This window comes from Varroa jacobsoni, unplaced genomic scaffold, assembly GCF_002532875.2.
Source record: "Varroa jacobsoni isolate VJ856 unplaced genomic scaffold, vjacob_1.0 scaffold_101, whole genome shotgun sequence".
In the NCBI taxonomy this organism is placed as follows: Eukaryota; Metazoa; Arthropoda; class Arachnida; order Mesostigmata; family Varroidae; genus Varroa; species Varroa jacobsoni.
This window is the reverse complement of record NW_019213003.1, coordinates 390,615-408,416: the sequence shown is the minus strand read 5'-3', so window position 1 is coordinate 408,416 and position 17,802 is coordinate 390,615. Positions and strand designations below refer to the sequence as shown.

Sequence of the window (17,802 nt, the reverse complement as noted above, 5' to 3'; positions counted from 1 at the left end):
TATCCGATAAATATTACACATTTTCTGATTATGTTACGTACCATGTGATACATGGGATATTCTTTCTAGGCAATAGAAATTGTGCGAGTAGAGGATAGAAAAATGTATATATATATATATATATATATAGGTAAAATTGGCTTACCTTCTAATGAAAAACTTTCAGCAATATTATCATTATATCCATGAGTAAGTCTTCGATGATCTTCGACGATGAATTGTCTCCTTCGGAGAGTATTGACCGAAGTAACTGTCCAAGTTTCCAGAGGGATATACCGCTAACTAAAGCATTTTATATAGTTGTCATATTGTTGTATCATATCATGTAGTTGTCATATGTTAACAATAGGTTTTGTTTAGAATTAATCAAAGCCACCGCCTAGCGCAAATATTCAATCTATTTTTATCTATCTAATTAACTATATAACTATATATTAAGAATATCCAACGGTAATTGAAAAGAAATAGTACGCTAAATAATCCAATCTATAATATAGTACAAAGGGAGATAATTATGAGAGCGATTTCAATATATGCAAACGCTATATAACAAATTTAATGTTAGTGATATGCATTATTATCATTCGACTTAAGCGTTGCAATTGTTTCACCCCACGCCCGCGCCCCCCCAGCATACGCCTACCCCGGCCTGCGTGGCCAAACTCAAATTGATTCCGAGTAAATGAAATAAAGGATTCGTTCGTGACGCTTCACTAGATTCTCTGTTAAAATGTTCGTGTCACTGCATTCGTTTTGCATTTACACTTTCACCAATGAATAATAGGAAAGGGAGCTTCGTCAGCAGCAGTTTAATACAAGCTTTATAGGCGACTTGTGCTCATTAAGCGACTCATCATTCGACTCCGAGGCGGAAGATGGTGCACTTTTACTTGCTGCGACGGTAAGTTGATTGTTTTACAAGTTGTTGTAGGGGACATTCGTTTGACCATCACTAACCGAAATGTCGTCGAGTCCTAGGTAAACGCGCTGTATATAGCTAGCTGAGATTTAGCTCATGCGCGAACTAGGTTGTCTCGTTGTCAAGCCTTAACCTAACGTAGATAGATAAATTAGGAGAAATAAATTAACGTTGAGAGTTAACCGGAATCAGCTTGCTCCCTCTTTAATAGCTGCAGGTTTACGACGCACCCCAGTGCCGAGCAGGTTGTTCTTTACTCCGTTTTGTCAGCGATGAAAGTAATCTTATTTTGGGTTCAATATTCAAAACATTAGCTCAGATCTACCTTCACTGTACTTGTCGTAGAGTTAGTAAATTTGAATTAGCCGCTACGCAAGTTACATCCATTATTGATTTTGGCAGACAAGCAATCCATTCCAAAACACTATTAACAACTCTGATCATCGCTTGATTAACCATTTAAGTACATGCAGACTCTGTAGTCCATAGGTCTGATGAACGGTTGAAGAGTTAACTTACAGCTGGTTATGCCTCATTGTTACACATAGTTTCGCATGAATTGTCAATAAACGACGTCCAGCGGCGCGCCCCTTCAGCATCAGGGGGGCCGGCCACTGAACCTCTCAATTTCTCACTGTACTAGTCACCTCTACTATCGCTACCATTTCAAGCTACAAATGATCAAGTAAATCACAAATCGGCTTCGTCCGCCTTGAGCGACGCTTGACGCGACCACACCATTTGCCTGCATTCAAATTTGTTAAGTCTAGCCTTTGTATCCTATGTACATATACCGCCATATCTGTTCCCCTTTGGAGAATCGCTGCCATCCTCTTCTCCCGCCATTTCCTGCTAGCTGGCCTCTGCTTAACTGGTTCATTCCACCAGCCCAAATCGGAGTCACCTGCCACCGACGCACCTGAGATTGGCCCGAATGGCCTCATCAGCAGCAACCATCACTGCTGCGAGCAACATCAGCAGTGCAGCGAACACTACTACGGTACCACCACTGCTGGATTAGGGCACGTTGACACCATCACCTCTGTTTCGGCGGAGCACCTCGCGCAACAGCTCTCGGAAACCTACACGTGCCTGCAAATCCCAAGCACCGCCTCTGAAGGCTTCGATCTTTCGTCGCGGAACTCGTGGCCGAAGCTAGGCGGCCAGGGGTCTTCGCCTGCGTTCGACGAAGATACAGCCGGCATGGATGGTGCTTGTTGTGGTGAGCTGAGCGCGTCATGGCACGATCACCTAGATGCGACCCAGGACCCGCTTGCTCTAGGGGCCGGCACCAGCATGGACCCAGGGCAGCCTTCCCACGTCGGCATGGTATGTTCACGATAACCACTGCAATTTACCAGAAATGCTAATTCAGCAAGCAGAGTATCGATTTCTTGCTGTTTTTTTTCCCTAAATCTTCTTCTTGATCTTCCTCGTAGTTTTCGATTTACATTTCGGATTTCAAAGTTGTGATGCCCCCGATAATATGATGTGTCGCTTAAACTGTTTGCTTACCTTATTTCTTATGATCTTGTTATCTCTCGTGTCGCCATTATAATGCGGCATGTTATGCGAGGGGACTTGAGTTTTCTCATATCTTTACTCTTGTCCTCATTTCGTCTTGCACTTTTTGTCGTCACAGTCATGTTTTACGTATCTTACGTCCCCTTACCGCCATGCAAACAGAATGAAAATGATACCTTCTTGTTAGCTGAAGCCGGTTGAACTTTGGCATTCGATTACTTTGATAAACTTCCAACCCCATCCGACCCGATCCTTTGTGAATGTTTGTCTTTTGCTGGATCGTGCTTGCACTATTAAACCCGAGATGATTTTCAGCTTCCAGTGGGATATTTGGGTTAGCTCGCTATTGAAATAATTTGATATGTACAGAAAGGTATAATGCCACCCCTTCGAATGCAAGATAAAGCGCTATAAATTGTTGTCCCAGCGCCAAGATCTGTGACAGGAGGGTCACTGTCACAGATCTTGGCGCTGTGCCCAGTTCTACTTTCTAGCATCCGTCCATAAGAACCTTCTTAGGCAGTTGTAACGACTAGATAACATAGCTGTCAATGTACTTCTGTTCCTTTAACGCCGATTCGCTCGCTATACGCTGCATTTCCATATGTCACTTGTGTATTATACACTCACTCAGTCGTTTGCTTGTATTATCTATCGCTGCTACAGCAAGTAGAGTAACTGGCGGCTTTTATCACACCAACGAACCCATCCTGGTTGAAAACGGATGACAAAACTCATATGTGACTACATAACGGCAGCCACAGCGTAATCGCCATCTAGCGCTTAAGCTTTGGCCTTTGTCAAACAATCTCTCGCGGGGGGTTTGAGCGTCATGATGCAAATGGTTTTTATCCCGGTTTCCTATATTGTTTTTTCTTTGCCTGTTGCGCTATGTCTATATATTTAGTTGTCATTTTCTTACTCGACGCGTCTCCCTCATGTTTGCAATCCTCGCATCCAGTGTCAACCGGCTCCCAGGGAAGTTTTCACCGAATTCTATGCGGCCCTAGGGCAAATCTGTGTCAATCAATTTGCTTTTTTTTAGGTGACGAGAAAAATCCTTACTCCTGCCACTAGACAACAATACTGGATAACAATGCAACACGCCTCAATCAACATGTGTTGCTATTCCTCAGAGACGAAAGAAATATTGCCTATCTGTACATACTGTTTTCAATAATATGTCGAAACACTTCTGTGCAAATAGGTACCCTGTCTTCTACCGAGGGAACAATGGGCCATAGTAAGGACTCTTTCGTGTCAAAAAAACGATCTCGGTTTATTGCTATTTAGAAGAGCACTGGAAAGAGTGGTCGCAAATGCTTGTGAAGTCCCACACGGTACAACATGACTTTTTTTAATTTTTTTGTTCGACTTCTTTTTTTTAACCAACATAACTTTCTTATGGCTATACGGTACATAGCCTGCCAGCTGCCCCGGCTCATCTTCAGCCTTTCCGATTCTCTGGGTTACAGGCGACTGGTGTAAAGCAGGAGGCAACTACTCGTGTATGAATACTAATAGATTGCTTCATCATGATGCCTCATAAACGTGCACAGCAGGAATTGAATAGAAAAATTTGCTTGCATTTACGCTAGTCAACATCGTTCTGAAGAACAGGAATACGGCAAAAATACGGGAGAGTTGATGACGTCTGTTTTACGTTGGTGTAAATTGACGACAGGTGGTAGCCTCTAAAATCGGGCCGGACGACCTCTGGAAGCTCGAGTTTCCGCAAAGTTTCGATATTTCATCGAAGACGCCGAGTTTTGATCGTGGCAGTCGAATATCAGTGAATAACTCGACTCACGACGTCGGCCAAGCGGAACGTGGCCAGATCGCTGATGAAAAAGACAATAAAGACACGACAACAGTGATAAGGGGCCAACAAAGGGACACGCGTTACAGACCGAGTAATGTAAGCGCGTCCAGTATTCAGCTGCCCGTATCCGTTCGAAAGCAGGTGCGAGTGAAATACGACAACTAAATTAGGTATTTAGAGATTTTACTCACATCTTGTACGTTACTTTCGTCCAGCATCATTGATGGTATTAAGGTTTTTATGAGAAAAAGGTCCAAATATCAATTATCGCAGGTATCTTCGAAGCAAGTAAGAGCTTACGGTTGGAAAAACGTATTTATACAGTGTTTATTAAATTCTCACTATAACAAATAATTAATGGCAATTTGCGAAAGAAATCACCGTTGGTAGGCAATAAATGTGTTTTTATGTATAAAACTGGAGATTGATCTTTTTGGAAAACTTCTCCCTATATGGATATCCGCCAGAATTCTGTACTTACTGAATTTATCCAAGAACAATATGGAAACCGTTTTTCCGGATGCGTGCTTGATTAAAGCGTTTATTCTAGATTTTAGACACACGTTGATTTTAGCCATTCTCAAGAAGTAGTTATCTAGAAAAAAAATATATATATATACATACATTTATACAAACAATACGGCAAACAGAAACAAAAGAAAAATTGTTTTCTATTAAAATAATGAGGAAGTTTGCGAAAAACTTCCTATATCTAAAAAACGTATAAAACATATAGAAAAAACGTCTGTATCCATAAAACTGATAGCTGTCCCGGCTCGTTTATTTTAGTATAGAACTTGTATGAAGGTATTAATTTTACACCTTGGGCGATACTAGGGTATATATTTTTTACTCACCAATTATATAGACAAGCCAATATTTAACTGCCATTTGAAAACTACTGTTTGCATGAACATTGAATACATATGAGGAGGGCCGATAACACTTACCATAATATCTCAGATAGAAATTCGACTAACAACTGCTTGAATTTACCGATACTAAAGTAGTTTGTTGTTATATAAACGTTTGTTAATATTTGATGAATGTGCGTACCCAATCATTTTCTCCTAATCGATCCCACATGTTTTCCTTACCTATCGCTTGAGACGAATTTTGGCCTTTGAGCACATTTAACTTCGACCTTCAAACAATTCTGTTCCGATATCCAAGGTAGTTGTTTTTTCAAATAAGCCTTTGTCCTTCTTCTTCCCTTTTGTTTGCCTTCTCTTTTTTTCAAGCGAGGGTGGCCGTAAAATTGTCTTTGATCCCCTATCAGGTGTCTGAGATCAGGTAAATATTGGCTTTATATTGACGCTACTGCTGAGCACCTTGTACTGTGCAAAGGTCACAATGTATTGGCAATTCGCTGACAAGCAAGACAAAAAAGCGGAGCGGGATCTGGTTACGCGTCTTCCTTACCTCGACGGACCAGAACTCACCGCGACCCACCTTAATAACGCTTCGTTTTCGCCCGTTACTGGGCTTGACTTGCCGCGTTTCCACGGGTGAACATTTCACAATAGCGCCTTTTTGTCCTTACTCAGGCGCTTTTGTTTCTATTGATCCTGCATCTGTCTGCATTGGAACGTCGCAAGGAAGGGAGAAACGAATAGTACATAGAAGCCATTGCGGCAAATTGTTGTTGCTCGCTACTATTCTATGAATACCAGATCTGTGCCGTGGCGCCATACAAATGCAAATGGACGGACGCTGAGTTCATGGCCCCTTGTTCTTTCTTGACTAAATATACAACGCATAGGGATTTTTTCCTGGTGACGTGAACTATAAAGGCACGTTTCTTGCTAACTTAGTGACCAAGAGCTTTTGGTTTAGTCGAGGTGGTCGTATCGTATAAATACGGTACGATACACAGATATGCCTTCAAAGCATAAGAAAACCCTTCCAAGAAGCGTTCCTGGCTTCCGACCAGATCGTCCGAGTGGGTTCTGAATAGACGCGTACGGAACGGATATGTGTGAGTGAACGTTCAATTGTTGCATGAAATGGATGAAACCAGAGCTAGGTGATTATTTCTAGTAAAATATGGTTCTATCATTTCTACATTCCTATTCAGTTCACACTGAGTCGAGATGGAAACGTGCAACAATCCAGTGATGACTGGGAAGTAAAGATGCTCGTTGAACAGTTCGACGCGAAAATGAAGAAACGATCCCTGGAGGGTAAGATAATGAATGTATCCTGTTTTTTAAGTGTAAATCATAATGACAGGTTTACATAGAACGTGAAGAATATAGAACAAGAATATAATACTCTAACATGTCTAGTATGGTGGCGTGTTCCTGTGGATTTATTTTATTTAATTATCACATTTAATAATCGTGTAAGGCTATCCCTATTAAGTTAATAAAAACCGTCTATGGAATTTAAAGATCGCATTTTTAGTAACTTAGAATTCATATCTTGAAACGAGTACTCTTTATTTATGCATCGTTTTCGAAACACGTATGGGTCTCTCGCTGATCTAATAGCATTGATAGGATTCTCCTGTCTTAGAAGTAACTTGATGGTACTTTCAGTGTTGAAAATCATTAACTTCAGACTGAATGCCAGCGGCCTGATACAGTTGATCGGCGCGATTCTGTCGAGCTTTCGACGCGAGCTCATATTCCGCTAAAACCTAATTTCCCTTTTCCATTAGGTCGAAGACATTCGTCGTGTGATATTCAGTCGTGGGATCGTTTAATCCTCCAGGCCGAGACGAGTTCGAATGCCGGGACGATCCGAGATATCGCAGCCGGAAACAGCCAACAGTCTACCGATATTGCCCGAAGAAGATATGGGCAAGTGACCATATCTTATATAGTTTCTATATACCGCACTATAAAAAGATACAATAATAGCAGAAGCGAAAAATTAATATAAATTACGTAAAATACAGTGTTCCAGGAAATTTCTCAGCTGCCAAAATTTTCGAAGACTCATTTCTGTAGCTTAATCCTTCTGGAACGAGTGTCTCTGTTCCTGTCATTCTTACACAAGCTTTAACTGCATTCAGATCTGCTCGCTCCAAACAGTGCCGACACACACGTTATATCATCAAAACGAACATAATCCAAATTAAATAAAACTATATCTATCTATCTCTGGTGACGTGCATGCGACTTCACCAACACAGTATTAGTAACGTTTTGTCTTTGTTTGTAAGTACATCGAGTCCGACGGTGAATAGAAGTATCTCCGTATCAACTGGACCTATATGATGCCAGTTTTTATACTAGAATCGACTTGGACTCAAAAGATGGATATCGGCATAGCTTTCAAGTTTCTTTTTGTCCTGGTGAGCATAAACTAAACATGAACAAAGGTCACAAAATCAAAACCTTTCAGGCGGAGCTCGCGCATGTTTCTTTCGCGAGTAGCGGGAGTCTGTACGGAGCTGGGAACGTCGCGACGAGCCGAAATCCGGCGGGCGTCTCTCGCCAGATTTGCATCCGTCGATGTGCCCTCGTTAACGGAAAAGTAATAACTAAGCGTTGTACCTAAGTTTGGCGAGTGCTTTTCCATTTCGGAAATCTCTAAACAGCTATTTACCCTACATTTATTTTTACTAAGTACAGCAAGTTATTGCGTTTATTTAAGTCACAAGTAATATTCGTTTCCAAAAGCAGCTCCTAAGGTAAACTGTATATATACATATATATATTCCCTGTAAATTTCACCTAATTGTCACGACTAACAGATTTCAGTATTAACATTGGTTTTTTTGACTATACAGTCAGAAACTCCCAAGTGATGAACACTGTCTGTCATCGTGGACCAACTCCTCTTCTGTTCGCGTAGACTCCTTGGATCCTCCTTTACCCCGCTCCGAGGTAAACGTGACCAGTCCACCTCGTCAGCCGGTCCTTAATCTGGGCCTAACCCCGTCCACAAACGCAGCTCGCGAAAGCGTTTCCCGAACCATTCCCCCGCCGCTGAACTCCCAACAGCAACAACCGTCACATCAATTTTTGACCGGGGCGAGTCACGACGCTCTCGTCGCCACCTTTCGTCGCAGGTAAATTTACTGGATTAAGTGCGATATGACCGAAGAGAACGATCCAGGCAAGCGACCACGTTCCAGGTCTCTTTCCTAGTGTGACAAACGGGCCTTCCTTATTGGGCTTAAAAACAATACGGTACTGATGAATAAACTCATCTACAGTGATTCCCTGAAATATTTTTATTCTTGATTTTAATTAAAACCAAACTTTTTTGTGTTATAAAAATGACGTAGATCATTTGGTGAACTTATGTATAAAACAAGACGTGATACGATAACGGTTGAGGTGCGTCGTTTGGTAAACACAAATTGCTTCAAATGAATAAAGAACTCATGTATTTTCTCAATTCCTAGACAGCTATAATTTTTTAATTTTTATTTTCGACTTCCATCAGAAAAGTTTTGCAACATCTATCTTGGCAGGAATCATAATGATTCCTGCCAAGATAGATGCACCTCGAACAAAATTGTTGGTGGCCAACGGCATGGCTCTGTCTGGCCAGAAACGTTCTGAAAGTTTGTGGCAAGCCTGACACGGTCGAGCATTTACTATGCATTATTACGTACGAAAGATACTCAAGTAGTCAAGTCAAAAACTCCTAAATAAGAGATCTACAAATGCAAATTCGATCGTTGTGCCATTGAAGAGGCTGGTACTCTACGAAGCGGCCACGCATTGCTATGGCACCTAAGCTGTGTCGTATGGTGCGAGCAACAAACGCGTCTATACTAGCACACATAAAGCAGAACTAGCCCCTAAGGCTTTACGTCTCCAATAATGGATAGATTCAGAATCATTAAACTGGCCCTCAGCCGAAGTACAGTGAGACGATATTTTGCTCCTTAACTTCAGCGCCTGATGAAGCATATTCATTGTCAATCCAGTCTCATTGAGATTTCCATCATTTCTTTTTACCTATGATAAGAGTATGCCTGCACAACTAATATTATAATAAATTAATTCTCTATCCTAATTAATAATGTATATAACACGTTTCACATTATCGTATGTAATTGCTTCCACTGTATTTAGATGAAGACATTTAGCCAAGATTAGATCGAGCGTCGACCAAGCACTTTCTAGGCTAATCTATTCCGTTTCAGAACGTACGCGCAGTCCCGTTTTAACTCAATGGTTGTGGGGGAGACAGCAACAGTGGACACCTCCAGCCCTACAGAACCGATGCTCGCCTCGAGCCGATCACGTCCGCCCCAATGGAAAAGGTTGGAATTGTCGTAATGCTAACTAGTAAATTCGTAAACTAGTAAAAAAAACTTGAAGGTCTCGAAAATACCCGCTAAGGATTCTCATCAATTTACGTTTTTCTCGTTGTGAATTTTTCTGTGTTCTATTTTCCTTGAGTAAACGCGGTGGTTCAAAGACACAACACGATTCAAGCAGCTCTTTAACGTTAGTTAATTGTCTATCCAAATGTCCTCCATAGAGTAACCACCCAGAAAATATTGGATGGAATATGTGGAGCCTATACACAATGATACGACTGGGTCTTGTAGGGTTTAGCGAATTGTTTTCCGTACAAAATAACATCACCAAATGCTTTTGTGTTTCAAGCACTATCTAGTTTATTGTTGCTCGGCAAGCGTATGTGTGTGTATATAATTTGAAAGAGATTAGTTTTCATATAGGTTTACCATATCCAAAAAACAGGGAACAACCTAAAGCCCAGGAAACGTGCATCTTTCTCTTACTAACGCACTGAACAGGACGTTAATATAAAATAGGACAAATTTCACTTCGCAAAATGCCATTTGGTCAGCATATGGCGAAAGAATGGCTTGCAACACTCGAAAATTAAAATATGTTGGAGAATTCCAATTCTAATGTGTAGGATAATGTTATTCGGAAACGTTTTTCTCATTTTCCGCCATTTTGGATTTCCTCGAATTACTAGTGTGTTTGAAAATAAGTGTGATTGAAGTTTCCACTATAGCCGAAGTATTAATTATAGTCTGTCCTTCAATTCATAAGGCATACACGTTCAGACCTTGTGTACGTGACCAGCAGCTAATAATTAAGAAAGCAGGTCTGCACTAGAACTTTTTCTCAATGGTCTGCTGCCTACTGTGTCACACCTTGTTACCTTTGGCATGAAATCATTTTAAAGCCTTTACCTCTATAATTCTTAATTTTGCTAAAACTTTTAACTAAGCCTATTGCACATCAATATCTAGGCAACTTTGCATATATATGCATAGTTTTTAATTATAAATCGTCTATGCCTATTTAATTGCAGTCTATTTATACTAATCTAGCTAGCATATCGTAGCGTAAAATTAATATCTTCCGTGGAAATTTTAACTTCGGTCACGCACTGACAAATCGTAGCACCTGGCTGTGGGTCAGATGACTTGAAACCAAATTTTTTCCAAAAAAAAATTGGTTCCGAAAAATTTTGCCAAACCCTTGTTTATCGGCGTCACCGTTTCTGCAAATTGGTTTGGATGCTGCATTAGCTCATTAGTAATGATCGCGTATTTCTAGTCGAGAACAAGCAGCTCTTGCCGTTTTTCTTTTTACAGTCTCGATGAAGAAGCTAAACACAAAAGCCAAAGCTCCGCGGCCTTGTCAGATACAGATTTTTGGCTGGAAAACGCGCGTGATTCTGTCGATTCTCGAGATAAGCTGCCCCAGAGCGAATCAGCCAATGATTTGCCACCCTGGTCGCCTATCCCACATCCGCCCGCTCAAGCTATTGGCTTACCAACCATTAGAGAAGGTTCGTCCTATGGTACCCTTTATGTAGTAGCATAAACTTATATTTGTTGGGCCATACAGTTGGCTTTTTTTCGCCTTACCGCAGAGTAGAAACGGTTTATGTTGTAAAACCATCGTTCTATTCTTCTATTCTAGAAAATAACATGATTTTGCCCGGCGCTTTTTAACTTATCCGTCCCCAGGTTCGCGTCTCATTGACCAGAAATCAGAAATGTCAGACGAAGAGGACAACGATTCTTCCTCGACTAGGACTACGGTTTATATTGACATCGACTCCGCATCTCCTGGTATATACCGATATCTATTGCCTACACGCGCTTTTCCTATTTAAATTACTTTAGCTTAATTTATTTTTCAAATTTAGGTAGAATTGGTGTCACGTTTAAAAGTCAGGATGTATATATATATATATTATAATAATAGGTTATTACGTTAGTATAGAAGTAATGACGTTTTTCGTCGTTGCTTTTTCTTCGTTTATCGCTAAACGAATAGATTAATTTTTCGTTAGAAATTTGCAGATCTGATGTTGAGAAATGCTGATCCGCCAATGAGAGATCTGGAAAATGTAATAGGTACAAAAGGACCCACCATCGCAGGACTGCTCTAACGATATTCGCCATGCACGTCTTGGCATTGTCGTAGGGAACGATAACGTCGATTTGTTTACCGGACCGTTTTTGTCAGATAGCCTCGTTCAATTGACGCAATCAGGTTAAGCAGCAGAGCATTGTCAGTCACCTTACCCTTTTTCAAACCATTTTCCTACTCTATGTTGGAGCCTTATGCAGGACTTTTCCGATCCGCTATCGAACGAAAATTACATTTTCTTTAAACGAAAATTCAAATTAACGTTTTGGCAAATTTCCCAGAGTTGTTCATTCTTTTTTGTGCTTCGTATCTGTGTGGAGATGCCAATTTTCGTTACCTATAACAATTCTGTGTAAAACCTGTCGCTGTGGCCGATGTTTGACGCTGAGTGAAATTTTAATTAGCAATAAGAATCCGTACTTCTCTGTGCTATTTATTCGGTTGATGAGGCAGTCAGCCTTTTAAGTTTTCAATAACTCTGACGGATTCATGATACCTGTCGACAGCGCCTTGAGGTGATCTTATCTACTTCGGATAACCGACCGAAACGAAATACATCGCTCGGTTTCGAAATGATATTATTGGACTGTGCAAAACACCTTTGAGTAGTCTGTTTAGGCACCGAGTTCGTAGGCGGTATAGGTATCATGGGCTGTTTTGGCAATCGTTTAAGCTTGGCAAAAAGCGAGGTATACGATAACGCACATCCTTCGCCAAGAGCATCTAGTTTTAGAATCTGATTTTGATATTAAATTTTATTCTTACGCAATAGTTAGAATTGCAACTCATTTACTGAATAAAAAGGGAGCACTTTTTAATGGTATATACAAATAAGGAAATAGCGGAAGCGTAAAAAGGAAACATATGTTCTAGGATATAACGCCGTTTCCTATTTACCAACCCAATATTATACAGACGCCCAATAAAATTTCTACTGCGTTCAAGAATCGTGTATACATATCATGGGAACATCAAATGTATGATGGTATTGTTTGTACGATACTCATTGCAATAATCAAGTGCTCTATTTAATTCGGAATTGTCAGTTAAATTTTCGCTAACGAAGAAGTGTTAACTCATTTATTCGTGGGTGCTACTCGTCAAGGTCTAAAAACTTCTGTCATCATAATGTTCAAAAGCCCAAGATGCATGCGCTACGTCTATATGACAGTGATAAACGGAGCTTTCAGGCAATACAATACAGACAGCGTCATTTAGACTCCGTAACGTTACCTTCATTCCTCTGATTTAGACAAAGCTCCGGAAAGCGCGATTTCATTGTTGCTTGCTCGCGATAGTAATGGCGGTGACGACTCCCCTGACGCGATTGCGGCTGAACGGGGGTCAGTGTCGATAACCGTTGAAACGACGACGCCAACAACGACAGCTTACCCCGCGCTCGTACCGCTTGCGGCACCCGGATCACAGGACGCCGAGCGACCATATCCAGCAGAAAAAAGCCATGAGAGCGGTTCAGGACTTCCAGGCGACGGGTCCTCGCGAATCTAACATGCGATAACGTCGGGCCATTTTCTCAGAGTCTGCGCCATTCAGCTCGTCTGTCAAACGTCGACAGTCTTTCTGATAGAAGTGATACTAATTATATGCGACGATAGCGATTACAATGAGAACCATTATCAATGTCGTAGCAATGATAGCAAGGCTAGGAACGGTGCTGGTGTCCATTACGTCGTCAGAAAATGAAATAAGTCTACTCATATACGGAAACTCAATCGTTTCCACCATCTTGAATTTCGGTCCTAAATACCGATTGCTTGCACTGTTTGCCGAACGAATATATAAGAGCTATGAAAAATAACAAGGATGCGAACGTGGCCAGCCTGATGAGGAGTACACGGAAAATCCTAACGACAAAAGCGTAATGTGAAAATAGCCTTGAAATGAGTTAGCATTGACCGTTACCGTTACTATAACATTATGATCGTTACTATAATTATTGATAATTATCGCCTGCCGGTATAATGAATAGATGAGATTAGGAGCGACTATATGTTTCCCATAACCTTTTATGATCGATGCAACGATTTAACGTAATAGCAATTTAGGTATGCCTTTCTCATATGTGGTCTACATATACTCATAGAAAGGAACCTCAAACAATTACATTAGGTGCAACCTAACCAACAACTCCAGCAATTAGCAGCCGTGAAATAGAGCGGACCAGTTCATATTGTAATAAAAATCGCAATGCCTTTCTGTGTCCCGGCGTAATGCCGCGGGATTGATCCGAGATCTTCCTTTTCTTGAAATCGTTTCAAGCTGTTTGATATAACCAAGAAACTGATAATACGCATGTATAGAGAGGCAATCGTTCGCTGGTAAGCAAATTGATGACGAACAGGTGGCTTGCTCCCGCATCTGACCGCGTAAATGTTCATGATCGTCTATAACCATAGTTACAATAATATAGTCTTAATAATGCCACAATATGGAGGATTGATCAGAAAAAAAATGGAGGGAACGAAGGTTACTCATAACGAAAAGTACAGAAAGGGAGCAACAACAAAAAAGCAACGGCAGGATATTTTTATAGGGGCATCCTGTTAAACTATTGCCCCCGGCCTTTTCGAATGAAGTACAATAGCAACAAGAAAAGAAACGAAAAAAAAAACAATGAAAGGATGTCAAGCTTATGAAAGCAACCACTATGTCTGCACAATTGACGATTAATAATTGACGATTGCTTGAGACAACTAATGTTGTAATATTATTGCTTAGGAGACTGCGACACTTGGGTGGAATTAATGATCTGAAAGAACTAACTAACTTTAACGTAGTGATAGCAATAATTAGCTCTATAGATTTTTGCCATTTTCAATAAAGGCCTCTATATATGTGTTTGAGGGCCTAGGATATGCAGAGAACGTCACCGCTCATTTGCCGTACGCATTCTAAGATAGCGTCCTAGCCTACATAAGGGATTTATACCGCGAATAATTCATTCGCTGCAGCAAACGTCGATAACCCTAAACGAACTTTTTCTATCAGGGTGATCTGTTAGGGCCAATTTGTCGACTATAGACGGCATGGAAATTTGAGTTCTATGATTCTGGACGAAAATAGTCAGAGCAGCAAAGCAGCTGTAGAAGCAGTAAAATCTGCCATAGATCTGGGACTGCTTAATTACTACGAAAATCAGCGATGCTTGGTTATCAACAAAAATTTTACTCAAATAGAGTAGGTAATGTCTTCCATCAACTATATGTGACTAGTGCCTTTTTGGGAGGAACCGAGTATTAGGTACACAGTGTAACTGTGTTAATACTGTTATATAATAAGTAAGCAAATTACAATATGGTCGTCACAGGCCCCTTCAACTGGCGAAAGCAAATTTACTTCTGGGTAGGCGTATGACAATGTCTGCGAAGAAAACAGTTTTGCACACGGGTTAGAGCCGAAACGATGCTATACCCACGATCGTATGTGACGTTGATAAACACCTGACAATTTGTTCTACGTATATTTAATCGTCATCTTTTATCTTATCATGCTATTTATTTAGATTAATTCCGCTCTCTCGTAGTACAAGTTCTTTCATTGCCAAGCAGTAGCCTCCCCCAATATATAACACCTCTCCAAGCCCCTCGGTTTCTCTCTAATGCGTTTGAAACCTCCCGTTCTTCGTTCGAGGCTGCTGTACCCTGATCAATAGACATCGCGTTTCGGCGTATTTTCAACAATAAGCTGATCCCGGGCTAATCCAATTCACGTATACACTCATTTTAGTACTGGTGCGCTTATAATAGGAAACTAATTATAATACTATTGACAGTGGTAACCGCTAACATTGTGCATGATAGATAGCCGTTAATATTGGTGGATTATTTCGATCGATTCAACGATCGCGCGGCGTCGAGAAGTTCTTGTCATATTTGCCGCATCTTCCTGGTCCGAGGGCGTGGATTTCCTCGCACTTTACTAATCTGGTTAGACCTCTGCTTTAATTTAACCTAACAAGGTTGTATCGATTGTCCTTTAGCACAGCAAAATCTGCAGGTTTGTTTGACGTTTGCCTAGACTATCAGGCAACTATCATAGGTAAACGAACATTTTAGGATTCTAGCCAAGGCACAGTAATCTTATGCAGAATTAAAAAATGCTCAATGTTTCTCAGGGCAAGTCTTGTTAATCAGTTACGTTTGCCACATTAGTTTGAGGCAGTGTTTGAATAAAATGGCGGGCCTCTTGTCGATTAGTCATTCAAAACGGTTGTCGTGTTTGCTTATATGTACTACTGTCTTACTGATCCTGATGGAGCACGATCCGCGACACCAGAGTCCCCGTCTCACGGTACAAACAGACCTTAAGCCACCATTAATTAATCGCAATTATTATTACAGAATCGATCTACCTCATCAATACTCTATCAGTATATTTTTAACCTGTTGCGCGCGTCCAGCACAACCTCTTGTGACATCTGTTCGCAGTCAATTGCACACATTGCATAAAGCTTATCTATTCGTAATGGTAATGATCCATTCCAAAGTTAACGTCCCGCTAGTTTCAACGACGCTTTACTGGCTTAGAAGTTTGTTCTCGCTAGCCGATTTCCTGTTGTACGTCGTCATTAGTTTTGTTTTTGGGTATAATTAGACCACAAATCCCTCTGCGCTTTTGGAATAATGCTGCGTGTATAAATGCGCGGCAATCTGCACGAGTGCTGCTGTAGAACATTTTCTGAAAGATCTTTGCTGCCATTGTTTTTTCTCTATTTTGCTGTCCCTTTTTCTTTTTCAGCCGCTTATCAATGTTTTGATTGCGGAAGATCTGAAAGTCTTCTTTGCCTTATTTTGCGAACAGAAGATGTGGTTGCCGTCTTGAACGCGGGGGACACCATGTAGACGAAGTCAGCTGCTGCTGGCGACGCGGCACGCCAGCCTTCAGCAGCCATTGCAATCAAATCTTCGTATTGTACAGTGGACCCGGTAACTCTCGGCTAGTACAACTCAGTGGATTTCGATAACCTCAAATGATAGATTCGCCGCATCCATTTGAAAGGCCTAACTTGGTTCCGATAATTCCTTTGTAAAAGGTGCCATACCTGTTACACACGAAAGTTAGGTTATCTTAAGCACAGCTTAACTGGCTCATAAACGGGCCACTGTCTTTAAAACGCTCCTATTCCAGATCGGATCGATGGGTCATATTTTACCTGTAAATGAAAATAGTTTCTTAGCGGGCTCCGTCGAAACAGAGAGGCATGTCCGCGACTTATTTTGCCAATGAGAATCATTTCAGTGGGATCAAAGATGGACAAAACAAATCGTTCTTTAAACCGAGTTTGCACGCCTGTGCACTAGGTAACGGTGTGATTAAAACTAACCAGAAATCCACAGCTTAACGCCTTGTAACCGTGTGTACTAACACTTGTAAATCAAAGCAATATTTTTACCAACTTAGCAAACAACTTAATCGTGTGTATAGAATTTCCAAACAATCACCAACCTCTTTGGATTTTCTGCGTTTGCTCCTTTGGCAAAATCGAACTCTTGTCTTGAAATGGATGCTGAAACCAGCAGTTTTCGACGTTTGATTCTGGAGGACAAACTGATTTGTGTTAAGCCATACCCACAAATCAGCTACATAACGGTTACTGTGGCTTTTAAAAACTCACACGGTAGATTCGCCGATCAAAATCCGATTTAGATAGTTCACATTATTATTATACATGATCTTAAGCATAAGAATCATTCTCTAAATTTCTTTTTGTCGGCGTTTATCTATTACTATATAAACTAAATTTGTTGTTAGTATTATAATTGTAACTAAGATGTTTTCCGCTGGATTTATTTTTATGCCTTTAAAAAAGTAATATTGTCCCCATCGGCAGAAAATGCCAATACCGAGTATTAGCAACGATACAATAGATATCAGCTGGAGCAATGGACCCGGTTAACAAGCCAGATAAAAAAAAGTAAACAGTATATAATAACAAGAATACGATAGGCAACTTGGTAGCTTTTACTATGATATAAACACAGAGTAAAGTCCAGAATAATGCTTATTCATCGTTCTGACACTAATATCCAACTATAACATTATACAGTGGGATGAATATATATATGTTAGAGGAATATACATTGAGAGATACACATATGTAATGACAAGTATATATATAAAGCAAAAACTGTACAGAGCGTTTACCTTTAACCTTAATCCTAATAAATAAGTACATGCGTAAA

The 17,802-nt window shown here is 40.6% G+C and overlaps 1 protein-coding gene and 1 long non-coding RNA gene across 2 annotated transcripts in view; one reads left to right on the top strand and one right to left on the bottom strand.

Moving 5' to 3' along the window:
- Positions 1 to 7,574: 7,574 nt before the first annotated feature.
- On the top strand, positions 7,575 to 15,177 carry LOC111265157 (uncharacterized). The gene is made up of 6 exons (XM_022841583.2): positions 7,575 to 7,748; positions 8,005 to 8,286; positions 9,376 to 9,495; positions 10,813 to 11,009; positions 11,191 to 11,295; positions 12,852 to 15,177. Exons 1-6 carry the CDS (start codon positions 7,630 to 7,632, stop codon positions 13,106 to 13,108), a joined length of 1,080 nt encoding a protein of 359 aa, XP_022697318.1. The 5' UTR covers positions 7,575 to 7,629; the 3' UTR covers positions 13,109 to 15,177.
- A 1,886-nt stretch (positions 15,178 to 17,063) lies between these two features.
- LOC111265164 (uncharacterized) overlaps positions 17,064 to 17,802 on the bottom strand; it is a 1,803-nt gene continuing 1,064 nt past the window's right edge. Inside the window, exon 2 of the long non-coding RNA XR_002683316.2 lies at positions 17,064 to 17,155. This is a non-coding gene — a long non-coding RNA (uncharacterized LOC111265164). The remainder of the gene's footprint in view (positions 17,156 to 17,802) is intronic.